This window comes from Pipistrellus kuhlii, unplaced genomic scaffold, assembly GCF_014108245.1.
Source record: "Pipistrellus kuhlii isolate mPipKuh1 unplaced genomic scaffold, mPipKuh1.p scaffold_m20_p_5, whole genome shotgun sequence".
NCBI classification, from domain to species: domain Eukaryota; kingdom Metazoa; phylum Chordata; class Mammalia; order Chiroptera; family Vespertilionidae; genus Pipistrellus; species Pipistrellus kuhlii.
In genome coordinates, this window is record NW_023425551.1 from 17,128,955 (window position 1) to 17,149,489 (window position 20,535).

The 20,535-nt window shown below is 32.8% G+C and overlaps 1 protein-coding gene across 7 annotated transcripts in view; it reads left to right on the forward strand.

Moving 5' to 3' along the window:
• Nucleotides 1-20,535, forward strand: part of EYA4 (EYA transcriptional coactivator and phosphatase 4) — a 228,475-nt gene that overhangs the window by 165,295 nt on the left and 42,645 nt on the right. For 4 of the 7 annotated variants that reach the window (XM_036414925.2, XM_036414926.2, XM_045572997.1 and 1 more), the window contains exons 4-9: nt 3,174-3,298; nt 11,327-11,419; nt 15,774-15,840; nt 17,085-17,227; nt 17,361-17,504; nt 19,183-19,262. In XM_036414925.2, the coding sequence (XP_036270818.1) occupies nt 3,174-3,298; nt 11,327-11,419; nt 15,774-15,840; nt 17,085-17,227; nt 17,361-17,504; nt 19,183-19,262 (652 nt within the window). Of the gene's footprint in view, nt 1-3,173; nt 3,299-11,326; nt 11,420-15,773; nt 15,841-17,084; nt 17,228-17,360; nt 17,505-19,182; nt 19,263-20,535 lie in introns of those variants that run through there. The other 3 variants (XM_036414929.2, XM_036414928.2, XM_045572999.1) reach the window with 2 other exon arrangements.

Below are 20,535 nucleotides of genomic sequence, written 5' to 3' on the forward strand. Positions count from 1 at the left end.
AGGCTCTTATCACAGGGCTCTCTCATCACATTTCACATTCTGATCCCTCGTGGCAGGTGCTAACTTCCTTGCGCTCAAAGTGAATGGGTTGAGTAACCTCATAAAGATACAGAATGTCTTGGCATAAAAGGGAAGGGAGTAAAGAATGCCTGTCTATGGGAGACACTCGGTGTTATTGAGTGAGCCCTATAAACTGAGAAGATATTTGGAAAACCATCTACACACAAGCCCAATAACTTTTTCTAGGTAGTAGATCATAGACTTATATTTATGTTCGTGATTTCCAACCCATATAGTTACTCAATAAAGCACACACCTCTCAGGAGATTTGTTTAAAAGAATTTTTTAATTTTTTAATTTTTTTAAATTAAAGCATACAATACTGTATTAGTTTCAGGTGTACAATATAGTGCTTTGACATTTATATACCTTATGATGTGAATACCATAATAAGTTTATTGATCAAAGTTACTGTTGTATTATTGACACTATATTCTCTCTGTTGTATACTACACCCCTGTGGTTTATGTATTTTATAACTAGAATTTTGTCTCTGTTATTCAACCCTTTACATTTTTCACTCCTCTTCCCCAATCTTGCATTCCTTTAGCAGCGATCAGTTCATTTTTTGCATCACTAAGATTGTTTATGTTTTGTTTTCTTTTTTTAGATTACATGTATAAGTGAAATTATATGGTATTTGTCTTTTTCTGTCTGACTTATTTCACTCTGGACCATATCCTCTAGGCCCATCTATATTGTTGTTGCAGATGATAAAATGTCATACATTTTTATGGCTAAGTCATATTCCATTGTATATAGGCACCACTTCTTTATCAATTAATCTATGGTTGGACATCTAGGTGGCTTTCATTTCTTGCCTATTATAAGTGATGCTGCAGTGAACTAGGGGTGCTTTTATATATTTGAATTGGTTTGTTTGTTTGTTTGTTTGTTTGTTTTAATCTTCATCCAAGGATATTTTTTCCACTGATTTTTAGAGAGAGTAGAAGAGAAAGGGAAAGACAGAAAAACATAGATGTGAAAGAAACACATCAATTGGCTGCCTCCTGTATGAGCCTGAACCAAGGCCCAGGCCAGGGAACAGCCTGCAACCCACTACATGCCCTTGACCAGAATCCAACTGGGGACCCTTTGGTCCACAGGCCAACACTCTGTCCATTGAGCCAAATTGGCTAGGGCCGAATTAGCATTTTGTTTCCTCCTGGTAAAAAGTCAAAATTGGCATTTCTGAATTGTACAGTAATCCTATTTTTAATTGCTTGATGAACCTTTCTACTGCCTTCCAGAGTGGCTGCAACAATTTTACGATCACACCAACTGTGCACTAGAGTTCCCTTTACTCCACATTCTTACACTTATTTGTTGACTTTTGATAATAGCCTTCTGACATATCTCACTGTACTTTTGATTTGCATTTTCCTGATGATTAATAATGTTGAGCATCTTCTCATATGATGTTTAAGGTAATTGTTTTCATATTGAATTTTTGCCTGGATTTTCTATTTCTTATTGTACTAGAAGCCCAGTGCATGAAATCATGCACACACAGCTCACCTCTGCTTGCCACCACTCACCACCCTGTCCACCACCTGCCACCATGAGCCATGAGCACCCTGCCCGCCACCATGACCCTCTACTCATGGGGGCGAGGGGGAGGGGACCAAGAGGTGGTCAATGCACCTCATGGAGACTGGTCAAGTGGTTGTTCCAGTAATTATGCTTATGGTACCTGTCCTTTCATTATATATAATGTGGGTGTTAAAGTCTCCTACTGTTATTGTAAAAATTTCAATTTCTCTCTTTATGTCTGTTAATATATGCCTTGTATATTTAGTCCTCCTATATTGGGTGCATAGATATTTATGAATATTATATCTTTTGACCCTTTGATTATATGTAATAGTCTTCTTTTTGTCTCTTTTTATGTCTTTGTTTTAATGTCCAACTTGTCTGATATGAATATTGCTATTCCAGCTTTCTTTTCATTTGTATTTATGTGGAATATATTTTCCATATCTTCATTTTCAGTATGTGTCTTTCATTTGATCTGAAGTGAGTCTTGTGTATGCAGTAGATGGGTGGGTCTTGCTTATTTTTTGTTTGTTTGTTTGTTTTGTTTTTATCCATTAATTTATCATATGCTTTTTGATCAGAGCATTTTAGTCCATTAGTTTTTAAACTACAAATAGGTATGGTTTATTATTTATATAGTTGTTTTCTTTGTATTTCTTTCTCTTTAATTTTTGTGTATCTTCTGTAGGTTTTGATTTATAGTTACTATGAGGTTCATATATATTGATCTATATATTTTGCTGTATATTTTAAGCAGATAGACATTTTAAGTTCAAACATATTCTAAAGTGCTTCAGTTTGGCTCACCATGTTTTAAAATTTTTGTTTTTGTAAATTCTCTAACTATTTATTGTAGTTATAGTTGGTTTTGCTATTTTTTTCTTTTAAAGTTCATATTAAGTTTTTTTTAATTGTTTTTATTGATTTTTAGAGAGAGAGGAAGTGAGAGGAATAGAGAGATAGAAACATCAGTGAGAGAGAAATATCATTAATCACCTGCCTTCTGCACTCCCCTTTCTAGGGTTTGAGCCCACAACCCAGAGATATGTGCCTTGACTGGAAATCAAACTAGTGACCTCCTAGTTTATGGGTCAGTTCTCAACCTTTGAACAACACCAGCCAGACCATATAAGCTTTTGAAGTGTCTGATTCATTGTTTATTATATGTTTGCTTTTTCTAAGCACTTTTTCTAGTGATTTTTTTTTCTTTCACATATTTTATTTCTGCTTATGGCTGTTTATTTTCTGCCTGAAGAAGAAACTTCAATATTTCTTGTAATAGAAATATTTCTTGTATTTCAGTTTAATAGTGATGAAATCCTTTAGTGTTCACTTGTATGGATAGAGTAGTCTAGGTTTGTAGGTTTCTTTTTTTAGCACTTGAAATTTATCCTGCCACTCCCTCAGGCCTGTAAATTTTCTGCTGAGAAATCAGCTGATCTATGATTAGCTCCCATCATTGATATTTCTCTCCACCTCCCTCGTCCTTCTTCTCTGAAATCAATAGAAACATATTTTTTTAAAGTTAGTAATTGTTGAGATTTCAACTTTTGCTCTCTTGCTTCCTGCTCTGATAGGTCTATGGAAATGCAGGACCTAGCGAGTCCTCATCCTCTTGTTGGAGGTGGTGATGCCCCTGGTAGCTCCAAACTGGAGAAAGCGAATCTCAGCAGCACATCAGTCACCACAAATGGGACAGGAGGTAAGTGTGCAACCTTAAAGACACCCAGAAGCACATTTTCACATTTTAATGTTTGCCACAATTTCATGTTAGGGTCTACTAATAAGTAAATATCTCACTGGCAATAACACAATCAACATTATATGAAAGGAATATATAGTTAATGGATTATTTATTATTCTGTTCATTTTCTTGAAATTTTTGTTCCTCTTCTAAAACTGGAAACATTCAAGACAGCCTTGGGCAACATTGAAGGCCTTTAGTGAAGCTTCTTTTTTTGCATTTTCCCTTGTGGATATTTTTCTAAAAGGTGGAAAAGGTGGCCAAAAGGTTCTTACAAAAAAAGAAGACAAAGAATAAAAAAATTATAGTATTTTATAATTTTACTTTGAATTATAAGAAAGAGAAAGTCTACCAAAAATTTTTTCTTAAAATGTAGTTTTCCTTAAAAGTAAATTTGGAAACAGAAAAGGTGTATCTGCTGCAATTTTCTTTACTAAGAGAATAATACCTAGCATGTATTTAAAAATAGGAATTTAATACTTTTCTAGATATCTCCTCATTTGATTAACCCATAATTAACACACAGCATATGACAACAATAACAGTTATTTCAAATATTCTGCCTTATTGTTTTTATAAAATGCATTAATTTGCCAGAAAATATAATCTTATTTTTGCATCACAATATATAGACTACATCGATATACACATAAGTTGCATTTTAAATTATTCAATTATTTTCAAGTTTTATAGATCTAGTTATTTTATTCAGTAAGTGAGAAATTACATGAAATTTGTTTTAACTTATAAACTTCAAATTACTAGATATCAGCATTTGCCACATCATATTTTCTTTAAAATTTTCAATAAATATTTATGAAGTTGATACACCTCTTTTCACTTATTTTAGAACTATGCAACCTCAAATTTCCTTTGTAAAGTTGTGTGCATTGCAATTTGCCTGTATTTAATAATGTTTTATACCAAACCCTTTGTAAATTAACATTTTTCTTGTTTATAATGTTTACCTGTCCCTAAACATGCATCTATAGTTTTGGCTAATTAATTATAGGATTGCAAATGTATAAAACTGTTTAGTGATGACTTCTGGAGTAAAAACATTAATATTTAAACCTTAGCATGGTCCAAATAATAATATTTTTAAAAAACCATGCATTCTGGAAGCAGACCTTGGAATTCACTAATCATCATGTGTATAGATTTAACGGAACTAAAACAGACCTGACCAACTAAAATGTAAAAGTCATACCATGCAGTTATAATTTTTGGCGAAAAGGTCAGAAACCAGTGCAAGATTGAAAACTATTCGTGTACACTGAGCAGGCACTCAGACAATGAACCCTTATACTGTTCCTGTTCTCAGGGGACAACATGACTGTTTTAAACACTGCAGACTGGTTGCTGAGTTGCAACACCCCCTCTTCTGCAACAAGTATGAGAGATGATGGTACACGGCATGTGTTTGGGTGTGTGGACTTGCCCCTCTGGTTTGCTTTGTGTTGCTATTTCTGTGTTTGCACCTTTTTCTTTCTGTGTCCAATACTTGTAAAGGAAAAGAAGAAATGATCATGCCTTTTAGTTGTTTATTGATAACTATTGGCTATATTTTTCATATCAACTACTATTCTCATCTCAAGTTCTTATTATCAGCAGTATTCTATTTTTTTCATAATTTTACAAAAAATGTTGCATCTATTGTTCTTCTAACTACACATCAATTTATTAAGTGGCTAATGGAGCATCACATCCATGTCAATCAGAGAATTTGAAACAGATTGTGTGTACATACAAACTCATTTATCTTTTTAACCTATATATTTTTCTTCTAATTTATTTTGACTTTTCAGCATGGCAGAGGTATTTACTATTTTAGAGGCTTTATTAAATATTCCAATTAAAGTAACATTAACAGTTAAAATCCCATCATTTAAAAAAACATCAGTGATTAAAGCTATATATTTAAAATTGTAAATTAATATTGTCTGAAAATATTTTGAACTATAGACATTTACTACATTCATATAGGTTATATGTATTAAAGTATAAGCAAACCTTTTTTCTAAATCAAAAGTTAACATACTATCAAAATTTAAAAATAAATATAATACCACAGCACTATGATAGAATCACCCAACTCAAGATTAAACAGAATTCACTACCTATCACAGATGTGCATTACGAGTAAGCAATTAGACTAGGCACACCTTTTTGGACCTTGCCAAATCTTGATTATATTAGATTATATGACCAGTGAATGAGGAATACTCCATCATGCCCATTACTTTTATATTTATAATTTTCATTTCAATTTTTTTCAATTTCACACTTAAAATATACTTTTCATAGTTAAACTTATATTGCCTGAATTAGTTTCTCTTCATAGGTCTTTATTCATAAAGAGCAAGATAGTAAATATTTTAGGCTTTGCAGGTCATATTGCCTCTGTCTCCACTACTCAGTAATGCCATCATATTCCCAAAACAACCATAGACAGTATATAGATGAATTAGTATGACTAGGTTCCAATAAAACTTTATTTATGGACTCTGAAATTAAACTTTATATTAATTTCATGTCACAAAATATTCCAAATTTGATCATTTTTATTTTATTTTATTTTATTTAAATATATTTTATTGATTATTCAGAGAGGAAGAGAGAGGGATAGAGAGTTAGAAACATCAATGAGAGAGATTCATGGATTAGCTGCCTCTTGCACACCCCTACTGGGGATGTGCCCACAACCAAGGTACATGCCCTTGACCAGAATCGAACCTGGGACTTTTCAGTCGCAGGTTGCTGCTCTATCCACTGAGCCAAACCAGTTTCGGCAAATTTGATCACTTTTAAAACATTTAAGATTTAAAATACTTCTAGCTCATTGGCTGATGTTCTATTCTAAAATAGTATTAATATAACACAGGCAACTTTTATAATAGTAAATATATTAAATAATAAATATATAAATAATATTTAGTAATTCATGGCTAATCTTATAATCTTAACTGGAAACATTTTTCTGAGTGTTACACTTCAAGTTTTCTGGTTCGTATTATTAATATTAAGTGTCATGTGGCCATTTGGGAAGAACAAGGTCTTATGTGTCAGAAGGATGTGATTTGAATCTTGTCACTACACTTATGAGCTGTGTCACTTTGGACAAGTTACTGAACCTTCCTGAGCTTTAATTCTTTTCTATAAAAGAAGGTTAATAGCACTTCCCTGGCAAATGTATAAGTTGCTTGATAATAAATGTCAAAATATATTTCCTTCTTTCATTAATAATTTAATAATAATTGGCCAGCAAATTCTTTTTATAAATATATTTTTATTGACATCAAAGAGGAAGGGAGAGGAAGAGGGAGAGGGAGAAAGATAGAAACGTCAGTGATGAGAGAGAATCATTGATCGGCTGCCAAGCCCACAACCTGAGCATGTGCTCTAACTGGGTATTGAACCGAGACCTTCTGGTTTATAAGTCGATGCTAAACCGCTGAGCCATGCCACCTGAGCTGGCAACAAATTCTTAAGGAAAATAAAACATGCATTATGTTAACATATCCTCCAATGTTTGGTCAGATAATAAATTCTTCTGAATTTACAATATGTACATTGACCACAGAAGGCAAATCTTTAGTGAGATTATACTTTGATTATTAATGACATAGTCTTGGTGGCATATTGATATGAAATTTTTGATGAGGTTTAATGACTTTTTATGTTGGCTGTTTATAATACAAACTAGGCATTTGGTGCGTAATCTCTCCTATTGACAGTAAATTATTTTATTTTTAATCCTGGGTTTTATTGTTGGTATTGGATCATTGCATAAAATTTATTATAATAAAAAAGAAAAAAGCTAATTTAGGGTGTTTTCAAGAACTTTCCATTAAGTTTGAGATTTTCAAAAAGATAAATTTAGTTATATATTTTATACTAATATGAATTAGTTGATAGTATTACCTTAACCTACCATATTACATTGCTGCTGTTTCAATATATTACACTATTATTTTAATTTAAAATGTTTTATCACCTTAATCCTAATTTCATCTGCAGATTTATATTGGTATCTAAATTTTCCTTTCAAATTTTTGTCGCTCATAAAATTGTTAAAATATAAAACTATTAATAAAAATAGAATAAATGCAATCATACCTTAGCATATAGATCAGGGATCAGCAAACTTTCTATAAAGCAGTGATTCTCAACCTTTTTAATGTTGTGACCGTTTAATACAGTTCCTCATGTTGTGGTGACCCCCAACCATAAACTTTTTTTTGTTTCTATTCATAACTGTAATTTTGCTACTGTTATGAATCGTAATGTGAATATCTGTGTTTTCCGATGGTCTTAGGTGACCCTGCTAGCGGTTCTCAACCTGTGGGTTGCCTAACCAGTAGAGGGAGGGACTATTCTATTCTACATGGAAATTTAGAAAATGCTTCGGAGCAATTTGGGGAAACCAAAATCAGCCATTGTGATCAGATTTATGGCATTTTCTATAAAGGGATAGGCAAAAGTAGATTTACAGTTGTGAGTTCGTGTAACAGTTTATTCTTGTATTATTATTTATTAATTAATGATTGTATTATTTTTTTTATTATTATTATATATCAACCTACTTTTACCCATCCCTGTATATTAGAATCTACATAGCATAAAAAAGAATCATCCAAAATAGTTAATATGTCAGTGAGTGAATCACATGTAATTAATTTATTTCTAAATGTTATATACATGTGCAGTAGAGTCCTTCTTACATTTGCTTTTTGGAATGAGAACCCTAAATTGCTTCATCAAATTATTTTTCAATACTTAGGACCAAAAGATACTTGGAGCTCATAGGTTTTTGAATAAATATATTAATTTAGACAAACATAAACCATAGGCTGTAGCAATTATTAAAACTGGCAGGCAATACTTATTGTTCCCCTGTGGTATGAATTATCTCCCTCCTGATCTAAATCCTCCTGAAATTCTTTGTAGAACCTAAAGGGTCAAAGTTGCTATGTTTAATTTTGTGATTCAGCAAGAAGTGTATTTAGAATTTTATATGTAGATATACACTCTTTTAAGTGGACACTTAAATATAAAATGTAAATTACTGGGTCAGTTCTTTTAAGGATTAAGTGCGCTATTGCAACAAATGGACGTGAATGCTATTATGATAATAAGTCAGACTTTCTCCAAAAAATATACACATCAATGCTGTACTTGAATACTCAAGATAAACTTCAGGGACAAGATTTAATTTGAAAATATGTGTATGACGATATGGATAAAGATTGGGATGTGAAGGGAGGAAATCATTGGTTTAGTAGGCATAGCTAACACCTGGCAGTAATTTCATACAATCTTGATTAAATCTGTAGATTATTTTAAAGGTGAAAATTCAGCCATTTCAATACAATAAAATTAACTTGACCCTTTTAAAAATGATTTGGCTTTATTAAAAACAAATCATAAGTGGATTATTAGTGGGCAGGGGGACCAGGCAATTAAAGTATTTCTTCTGTGCAAAGTACCATATATAGTTTTTTTTCATTTTATTTTTATGGAAATAGACCCTTATTTTGAACATGTAGAAAACTGCAGGACTCATTAATCTACAACATCAAAATATAATTGCTGTTTTTGAAATCAAAATAATAATTTACTATTAAGCATTTACAAGTGCACTTTACAAATAGTGTTCATAGATTTAGATGTGTTTAAGTAGGAATTTGACCACACTTCGAATTTGGAAGTTCCAAGAAATTTTCTCTTGTTTTAGTTTTGAAGGCTTTGGATGGTGTTTTTGTCATAAATATCAGGAGTGAAATGTGGACATTGCATCTCAGAGAGCCTTTATACCCTTCTAGATCATCTTTATACAGACATAGATTAAAAGAATTCTTGGTTAGTTAGTGCAGCATGCAAAGGCAGTATGGTTGAGAGTTTGGATTCTGAAACTGTACCACCCTGGTCTCAAATTCTAGCACTCACTAGCTCTGTGACTATAGACAAGCTATTTAACCTCTTTGTGCCTCTTTGTTTCCTCATCTGAGAAATGAAAATGATAGTGCCACCTACCTCGTATGATTGTCATGGGGAGTAAATGAGTTAATATCTATAAAGCACAGCAAGAGCACTTGGAATGTATTAAGTACCTTTTAAGTATGTGTTGTCATCTGCTTTCAAACTTGCTACTTCTTGTTGTCCTTTAAAATATTTCATGAGGAAGAAATGGAAAACAAACAGTATTAGCTATTCCCACACTTTGGAGCTTTCATTATTATCAAAGTGTGCCTAGTTACTCCATCTAAAAATAGTCCATTCTTACCACTTTCTGAGCCATCATGAAGAGTCACTGTCATGAATGTAAACCATTTCCATACCTGAAGACAGCCTGTTATGGTGGAAAGGTCATTGATTTGGCGCTAAAGACCTGCATATGGGTCTTAGCTTGATATCACCTGCAATGGAACAGGCCCATCAGCTCACCCAAACATTAGTTTCCTCCTGTGTAAATTGGATATAGTAGTTTGCATTGATCAAAGTTGTTTTAAGGAATAGTTAAATATGAATAATCTAGCACATAATAACCTCTCAATAAATAATTACATAGTAGCAAATAATTTTGTGGTGGTAAATTTCATTAGTGATCAGCTATAAGCATAATAGGAAATACCATCCAAGTTACTACTAAAAAGTAGTAACCTCAATATATTACTTATCATTATACAAATAATGAGATACTACTCCTCAAACGATATTGCTGTTGAAAAAGAGGTAGACCTTAAATTTCCCTTTTGCTAGGAGAAGTAGGACAAGTTTCTTTACTCCCTCCCTTTCCAACCTCTTAGAATCATTCAGCAAACCTTCAGGACGTTATTGAACGATGAATAGTAAAATAACCTTAGAGCTTGCTAAGGGAGGGTCCAGTGAGTTCTGTTCCTGTGGAAAGAGAGCGTAATCATGACTGCATGTTTCTCCACTAATTGTTTTTCTAACAGCATAACCGAACTGACTTCTTTGGTTGGTGGGTATGTTCTGACCCACCATTCTTTTTGTCATATTTGTTCGTGGTTGGCTAGTCTTCAGCTTTCTTCTTTCTAGTTTTCTGCTTGCTTCTAAGTTATTTAAGTGCATCATTCCAGGAAACATAAGAGGTGTTAAGTAGAAAATAATTCAGTGTATTCCCTTGCTGCTGTGGTATATGTAGCAGAGCTCCGCCCACAGAGGGAAAATATGGTGTGACAAAATCAGTAGAGGCTTTTCCACTGCCTCCCTCCCCCGACTCACATCTAATAATGACAATTATGTGTGCCAGGCTGCATCATTGCCAAGTGAGGATTTTGCCAAAATATACCACCTCAAAGAGGAAATAACATATTAAAGAGTTTTCAAAAGATACACTGATTGCTGTAGAAATCATCTTTTATTCTATGTTTTGCCCTATAATTCATTAAAAATCATTATGCCATTAAAATAAAAAAGCCCAACACCTCTTTAGACTTTTCTAAGAGCAAAAAATTTGAGTACCTCATTTTTCACCCATCACATGAGAATGCCCATGGTTTCTGTATTTCAGTATGCCTCCATTGGACTCTTACGCAATTATTTTTTTAAAAATAACTTCTTGAGGAGAATAAAATATAAACTAGTACATCTCATTGTTATGTTTTGTATTAAATGTTCTGAAGACTGACCAATGGTTCATTTTTTCTGTCTTTTGACTATAATATCAGAGTGTGCTTTAGGTGAGTTAAAAATGCAAATATGAATACTGCTGTTTCAACTTCGTAAGGTGGACTGCCCTGAAAAGCCAGATTCAAGAGAACTGGCTTGGCCAGAGGAATTTGCGATTAAGTTCTCTCCAAATGCATGTCCATTTAGAAGCTAAATTAACAAAACTCTCATCGACTTTCTCAAGTTCTCTCTTGCATGCCCATGGTAGCTAGAAAAACCACTAGTAGAACAGTCAGCATCTTTGATATCAATTTAGAAATAAAACTCACATGTACTTATTCTTCTACATAGTGTCTCTCCTTGCAGTCAAAACAGAGCCTTTGAACAGCAGTGAAACCACAACCACGACTGGAGATGGAGCGCTTGACACTTTTACTGGGTCAGGTAAAGCCTTAAGCTCGTGTGTTGTTACGTACACATCGGGGTACACACAGTTCTCCTAGTGGATGAGCAGCGTAAACACCAAGGCTGTTAGAATATAGGGTGTTTTGTTTTTTTTTAAATACATTTAGCAATAAATTAACTTTTTTGAGAACTGATGGTCATAAAACTATGCATTTTTAGAAATTATATTTGGAATCATCTTGCTAAATATTTTTTTTTTTTTTTAGTTGACAGCAAAACAATCCCCCTTGACTTTCTTATCAGAACTAAGCAGATCTGGCTTCCTTCATAATTATTTTATACCGTGTTTAATTTAATAATTAGGTTGTAATAGTTGACTTTATCCCATCAACTTGCCCATTCAAACTGCCTTTCCTCCAACATTTGAGATGTAAAACTATCCATTTGATTCCTTCTAAATAACCTTGTTTCCTCTCTGGGTTAAAAAAAAAAAAAAATCCTCCCATGCAAGCAGCTGAGTGACAAGTATTAAAGGTTAATGGGCTGCAGGAGAGCACATGCGGGTTGCATTAGAACCAGCCTCTGAGAGCACTACTTTCATTCAAATGCTTCAAAGAGAACAATGGTGTGTCTTTAAACATCAATCCTTTTAAATACCAATACCTGATAACTCCCAGGTGGGCACAGAGGACACGCACAAAGTTGACTTAGTTAAAGTTACAATATTTTGTTTGGTTTATTATCTGGTGAAAGGATTCTTTTTTTTTTTTCTTTTTTCTTTTTTTTTTAATGTGAGGAGGAATGTGTATAGCTAGCAGAAAGATGAACATTAAACCTGGAAAAGTATTTGTGGTAATTAAATCTTTGTTCTGTTAGTCTGTTTTATTTTACATTTTTCCATGTTCTCATGGACAGGGGTTTCATGTGGTAAGCTTTGTGTAAAGCATTGACATATAACCTTGAGAATAATGTCATTATAGCATATATTTGATTTTTAAAGATAAAGATGATCCCATTTCCTGTGTTCAGACTAATTGGGAGTGCTTGTCTTATATTTACATAAATATTAGTACTTCAAACAGAAAGAAATAATAAAGATTCATATGTGTTCATCTATTGATATATTGTTTCTAGCAATTCACTTGCCTCCCAGGAGCTAAATAGGTACCAACTAACTCTAGCATTTTTTACTACTCATTATAACCCTTGTAAACTTTGTACAAAGTAAATGCATATGAACATATTTTTCAGGAAAGGAATGGAATTATAATTGATGATATACATAGTTAAATAGCATATCACAAATTAATTGAAAGCTGAATGACAAACTTATAGAATGTTAGCTCCAGAAGGAATTTTAGAGATCTATGATTCATTTTATTGGTAAGAATACTAAGGCACTGAGAAGTTAAGAGTGGTAAGGACCAGACAATCAAAACTGCTATAAATAGTCTAGAACGGTATTCTGGACTATTCAGGAGTCTTTCTGTAATACCCATAGGAAAATATAAACATGGGGGGGGGAGAATAACACACACACACACACAAACACAAACACTTTTTTTTTTTTTTTTTAACAAAGTTTCTCTGTTTTCTTTTAAGAATTATCTAGGACCATGCTGTCCAATAAAGTGCCACTAAACATATGTAGCTATTTAAGTCTGAGTTGACTAATATTTGGTACAAATTTTAAAAAGCCATGTAGTTACACTAGTCACATTTCAAGTGTTTAATAGCTGTATGTGGTTTTTCTAGTGGCTTTCATATCGGATAACTCAGGTATAGAACATTCCTAACACCATGGACCAAGTTCTTTAGGACAGCAATGACTTAGGTCAGCGATCCTCAAAAGCAGCACTATCTAAGCTGGACTTATTTCCTCTTGTGAGGTAGTTGTCCTCTGCATTGCAAGATGTTTAGCAGCTTCTCTATCATCTATATACAAGAGAATGGTAGCACCCTCCACTTATGACAACCCAAAGTGGCTCCAGACATTTTTAATGTCCCCTGGCAAGCAAAATTTCTACTCAGCCCCCAACTGCATCCCCTACCTCTCACCCTGTTGACAGTCACTGAGCTAAGGTTCCATGATCATAAGAATAAAACATTAAAATTGCTTGATATCATACTCGGAGAACCTGATAATATGCTTTATAATTTTGTCCTAATTCGTTTTTAGGAAATTTTTAAAGCAAGCAGTTTTTCTTACTTTTATAGGCAGAAATGATGGAGTATAATGAGTATGGTGCTTTGAGTAATATGTCTAGATTAGTTACATAGCAATGGGGGAGGCCTCCATGGTTCTCCAGAAGTCATACTGAAGATTAGGCTGCCTGGGTAGCAACTGTCTTTACTTTGTTCAGCATAAGCTCAACTTCATTTTAAATTTTATTGTTGTTATCAGTTTTGCGGAGATTTTATGCTAGAATGAAATGTAGAAATTTTAGTTAAGAAGAATAAACTCTCCAAGTTTTATGCAAACATTCTAGTTTTCTAAAACAAAGATCTTACGTTATATTTAGAAAATGAATATATAGACATTAATGTGAAATTTTAATTGACCCTTTATACTGTTATGAGTGCATTATTCTAAAGATTTCTAGATTCATTCTTTGAGGGAGAAAGGATCCTATATATTCATACTTGTGTTCAACCATATGGATTTTTCTGAAATAATTCTGCTACTTGGCTTATTTAATAAAAGCTGCTTCAGAGAATGTTTCTTTTCAGTATTTTATATCTCTTTGGAAAATCCTTGTGTTTCACAACCATGAAAACAAAAGATTAGAATAGTCTAAGTTTTGAGTGTGCTCAAGTGAAGTTTTATAAATAAAAAGTCATGGAATTAAACCTCATTCAACTATGTTTTTGATAAACAGTATTCACTATTATGAATTAATGAATCAGACTGAATTTCCTGTGGAGTCACACTTAAAATTATATAATGTTAGTGACCGTAGTATAGTAAAAATAAATAGAAAATTAATGGTTCATTAGTCAATGTATTTTCAACTGCACATAATAAGCACACTTAAATAATGGCTGCTGAAAATATTTACAACATAACACCCTAGTCATAATTAATAATTTTCAAAATCGATTCATAATATTCTTGAAAACATACTTTCTATACTGTTGCTATGACAACTATAATAGACTTTAATCCCCAGGGTTCACAGGCCAAATAGCATTTTAAATACATTAAATTCTACCTGTTTATGAAGTAGCAGATCACAAGGGCACTTAATAGCATTTTGATATAGAAAAATCTCATGTTTCATGAAATAGTTAGCAACCTAAACCTATTTGTCACTTTTACAATTCTAAAAGTTTAGCTCTAGAATTATTATGAACAACTTAGAAAGGATGTAGTACTTTGAAGTATAACTATGATTGATTAGACTAAACTAATTCCAGCGCTGCATTGTGTACTACTTTAATCTTTTTGAAAGGTGAATGAACAGCAGATGGCCTAATAAAGACACTCTGTGTGCTTGCCCAGTATGGATTGGCTCTGAAGGGACTTCCTCAACACGGTAGAGCCCATATATTTGCAATACATCCGTCTTAGTCAAGCAGATGGTTAAAGGAAAGAGAAACTTCCAAACTTTTGGACATATTCCAGTTTGGGGCTGCATGTTTAGGTGAAATATTAACAGGACCTGGCTTTCACCTTTCTGTTCTTCTCAAAAAAGTTCTATCTCTGATAGGTCAAAATATTTTTGTAAATAAGGTTGCTACAGCATTTTGCAATTATGGTTTGTGTGTGTGTGTGTTTTTTTTAAGTGTTGCATCATCACCCATGCAGTCTGTGTATATTGCAATTATTATAATAGTAGAATAGTTTGGGCTGTATTTTTAAATTACTCATCTGATTGGTAAAAGAAAGAAAATAGAATATGATATCATTTGACAATTTGAAAATCAAGGGTGGACTGTCACATTTTTTCTTAATTTTTATTATAATTATATTAAAATAAATATGGAGGAAGGGTAATGTATTGGCATCATATTTGGAATTTAAAACATAAAGTTTGCAAAGGAAAAAAATGTACCTTTACATCATGAAAGAATAATCACCTATAATTAAATATATTTATCCATAGCATATTAATACATAAAAGCATGTTACTTATTTGAGAAAATGAAAGAATAATGGAGGTGAATGATTTTTAAGAATTCACTTCATGCTCTTAGAACAAAGTTGAAGCAGTTCAGTTAGAATAAAATGGGCATCTGTTTCTGTTTAGAAAATGAATTCATGTTTTTTGGAAAATCAGTGAATTTTTAGATATATGCCTTTAATGTGATAATGTCTTTAAATTGGTTTTGTATACGCTAATGAAATATACTTATGAAGCAACCTTTTTGAACTTTTGTGTGTGTCTTACAGTAATAACAAGTAGTGGCTACAGTCCCAGATCAGCACATCAATATTCCCCACAGCTCTATCCTTCCAAGTAAGTGGTCAGTAGATTTTTTCAGATTTGTTAGATAATTTTTCAGGATTACCTTTATTAATATGTGGTCACACAATAGAACTTTAAATTGGGATACATTTATGTATATAAATGTGTTATAGATAGATACTCTGATAGATTAGTTGGACAGATATATATCCTGTATAAATCTAGAAATAGAGATATACTCCTTTTTATCTGAAAAGTTCATTTAATCCTAGATATTGGTATACCTTGAGGAAAGCATCAAGTTCAAAACAGGGCACACTGATTTTTTAAATGAAAACCCTAAAATGCTATTGAGCTTAAAACAAACCTAAAATATTACATTTTATTCAAATATCACTTTATAATCTATTCCATCATCACAGTATATATTTTTTAGATTTCAAGTCATAATAAATATATTTTTGAAGAATATGCTGTACTTTTTTTTATAAATAATGTCAACTTATTGAGGGAAGTGGTAGAAATTTCAAGTTTAACTGTATTGATTGTATATCTAAATTTGGTTGCAGTCAGCCAGAGGTGTCAAGATTTGGGATCCCTGATTCATACACATTTAAGCATTCTTTTCTGCAGCAGCTAAAGTGTCTGCCTTTAAGAATAGGTGGGGGATTGGATATCCAGTTGGGAACATTCTATAAAATGTGGCATGATGAGGGGAATGGCATTCTATTTATTTTCAAAAAGCTAGCTGCCTACCTTTTGTTGTTGTTGTTAGATTTTAGATCTTGGTAGCACTTTTAATGACTTTTGTAGTCATTGCATAGTATTAGGTCACTCACAGCAACTGGAAATATACTCACAAGCATATTAATTAACTTGCCTGTGTTCCATTTTCCTAATATATATAGGAAATATATAGTTTGGGCTGTATTTTTTAATTACTCATCTGATTGGTAAAAGAAATATATATTAAGTAGACTGCCATGTTTGATATAAATAAGAATTATAGACCTGAAAGAGACTTTAGATATAATATCTAAACCAAAATTTCTCATTTTTCAGGAAGGTATAGACTTAGAGAGTTTAAAGTATTTGTCCAAGGTCACTAGCCTGGTTTGTATCAGAACCTGAGCTCCTGACATTCAGACTCATGTCCTTTCCTATACTGTGAAAATTATATTGTGGATAAAGAAGAGGATTACTTCCTGGCTATTATGAGGTTTCACTGAATCTAAGCTGTCTGAATTAATATGCAGTCTTTGTTGCCACAGTAATGCTATTTTTCTGATATTTAGGCCCTATCCACACATTCTTTCTACACCAGCAGCTCAAACAATGTCTGCCTATGCAGGCCAGACTCAGTATTCGGGAATGCAGCAGCCAGCAGTCTACACAGCCTACTCACAGACAGGACAGCCCTACAGCCTGCCCACTTACGGTATTTCACGTCTTCTCTCTTCTCCTTTGGTTATAAGCTGGTAATCCTGCTGGCAGTTGTATATTCTAATATATCACATGGAAGTAAGATCATTTCAGTAACTCAATGGTTTGCACATGTATTTTCCAAACAGATTTGGGTGTGATGTTGCCAGGCATCAAGACAGAGAGTGGACTTCCACAAACTCAGTCTCCGTTACAGAGCGGGTGCCTCAGTTACAGCCCTGGGTTCTCCACCCCACAGCCAGGCCAGACACCTTATTCTTACCAGATGCCAGGTAAGTAGAAACACAGGAGATGTGTTATGTGAAAACAGATTCTTTGAATGAGACTCCTTGGCTTCATAGTAGAATTATACAGTCATGAAGATAGTTTTAAACATTATATCACACAATTTCATCAGCAAAGAAACAGGATAAAAAAAGTTGAATATACATCAAGATTATATGACTCATACTCAATTTAAATACTTAAATTTAAGTTGTGTCAAATTGATAGTAAACTTGATCCAAGCAAAGCAACCTCTGAGCCAGTCACCATGCCAGCAGTCACATGTTTAGCATCTACTTAAGTGATTTCAAAGATTCATGACAAAACAACCATTTCCTTGTTAGTATTTTTTAAGGGTGTTATGCTGTTTTTATTCTATTTAATATTGAGTTAGTACTTTCTAAGTCCCATTTATCATTAAATGATGATTTTTTTGTTCATTCCTAAAATCCCTCTCCCATATTGACACTATATTTCTTAATAAGAATATTTATATAATTTAAATATACCACCCCCCCAAATCCTTCCTATGTGGTCATTGTTTAATTTTTCCCCTTGTTTTTTACTCCAATTAAAAATTCTTTTTAATCACTGTGTAGTTACTGCAGAAAAAAATTAGTGACATAATAAAAATATTAAAATCTTATTCCTAGCTGTCATTTTGTCTATATTATTAGAGTCAAAAATTTGGGGATATATTAACATATTTGAAGCAACTAGAATAGACATGAGTCAATTGACTAAAATGAAATGATTACTTAGGCTTTTTTAGCTGACATGGCAGGTCTCTTTTTATCTAGAATGTAGAGAGAAATATCTTTGTTCACATGCTATAGCCTCAGTAAGTATGTGACAGAGACCACAGAGACATTTTCATTTATTTCCCCACGTACGTTCATATTGTACATTCCGGGTCAGGACAATTTGTGTTAATTGCATACTATTCAACCCCATTGGTAAAATAATAAGCTGCCTAAATAGTCTTTCCCTTCACCTCTTAAGAAACATATCTTTAAAAAACATATTTAAAAAATAATAAACTGCAAATTGATAGTTCACTTGTTTGCCTTAATTTAAAAAATCATTGAATAAATTTCCTAATAGTAAATTTTAGAAGGCCCTTAAGCCTTAGATTACCTTAGTATTACAGTATAAACCCAATTGAGTCTGAGCCCTAGTTCCTATCTCTTTTTGTTCTAAGGAAAGAACCCAAAAATGAAATGACAGGGGAGGCAAGCATCAATTAAGTCTAAGTGGATTCTCTTATTAATCTCTTAAACTAACACTGTCCAGATATTTAACTTGGGTGATTTTTGTATGTAAATGCAGTTGATATGAGCATTTGAAAATTCAATAGAATGGAGTTCCACTAGTCTGAAAGTAGTCTTCAGTCTGGCTAATATATTATTCTTTGAATATTCTGTACTACTAGACATTTAACCTTTGAAGTTTAGTTGCAGTCCTTGATAAGACTGTTCTAGATGTTACCTGTTATCACAAGAGTTATAGAGTCAAGCACATTTTCCTTATAAATATAGCAACTTCAAATTTCACTGTATTAATAACAAATTATATATATATATATATATATATATATATATATATATATAATTGAATCTGCAAAGTGAAATATTTTTATTATTTTACAGTAAATACTTTAAAAATTCCTTTTTTATTTACTTGTAGGTTCTGGTTTTGCACCATCATCTACTATTTATGCAAATAATTCAGTTTCCAATTCAACGAATTTCAGTGGATCACAACAGGTATGGTAGTTTCTGTATTTTTGCTTCTTTATGTCTATATTTGGGAAGAATAAGAGTTTCAGGTTGCCAAATAAGTGCATATTCTCCCAGAATAATGTTTTTAAATTTAAAATTAAGATAACATATTTGAAGAAATAAAAATTAGCCATCCAGAATTATGGGGATTTGGGTAACTCTATATATTTTAGATTTCCTGTTTGCTAAAGGTTTGTCCTTTAAACTTTAAGCTGTGATTGTTTTAATTATTTGGTATGGAATTACAAAATGTATTGCATACTTTCCTGTCGTTGTAAACTAAACATAATGTAGTTTAAGACTAAACAAAATATACTAAATATAACTTTATTTTTTAATAAAACAGTTTATGAACTTGAATTGATTGAACTGTAATCAATAATTGGATTATGTTGTCATTTTACATCCAATATGATATTTATTACTAAATAAAATCCCTTTTGGACTACTTTTGGCTTTTATTTTTTACTTATTTATTATTAACATATTTTTATTGATTTCAGAGAGTAAGGAAGAGGGAGAGAGAGAAGAGAGAATCACTAATCAGCTGCCTCCTGCATGCCCCTACATGGGAGTGAGCCCACAACCCGAGCACCTGCCTTAATGGAGGATTGAACCTGGGACCTTTCCGTCCACAGGCCAATCCTCTATCCTCTGAGCCAAACCAGCTAGGGAAACTTTTGACTTTTTTTTTATTTTTTAGTTTACTAGGTAGAGTGATAACATAAGGGAAAGAATTCGTCTGTTCCAGTTGAGAGGATTAAAGATTCATAAAGGAGAGGAAAGATTTATATCATAAAACAGATCCAATGCTACCTGAATATTTAAATACAGTGGCTCCGATATAAAATGTAGGCTGTATTTTGGACCATGGACCGTGTACCAATTTATTATTTTAGCAAATACTTATTGAGTACTTATTCTGTAGTAGGAATGGGAGGTGTTCTAGGAAAAGGAATGCGGGGATGGGTTAGATCAAACATGATCCTATCGCATGGAGTTTACAGCCTCCTGAGAAAAGTTGACAATAAACCAGTAAGTAGACAGGTAAATACACAATTAGCATGAGGGGAGAGAACAGGGTCCTATTAAAAATATTATTAGAAGTCTAATTGGAGTAAGGGAGATGTTGTGGAAGGCCCGTCCATGGAACTGTCATTTAGGCCAAGTCTCCTAAGGGCTGCGTAAAGAATGAGGGCAAGGGTGTTTCAGGCATAGGAAGCAGCATGTACTAGATAGTCCAGGGCTGATAAACTTG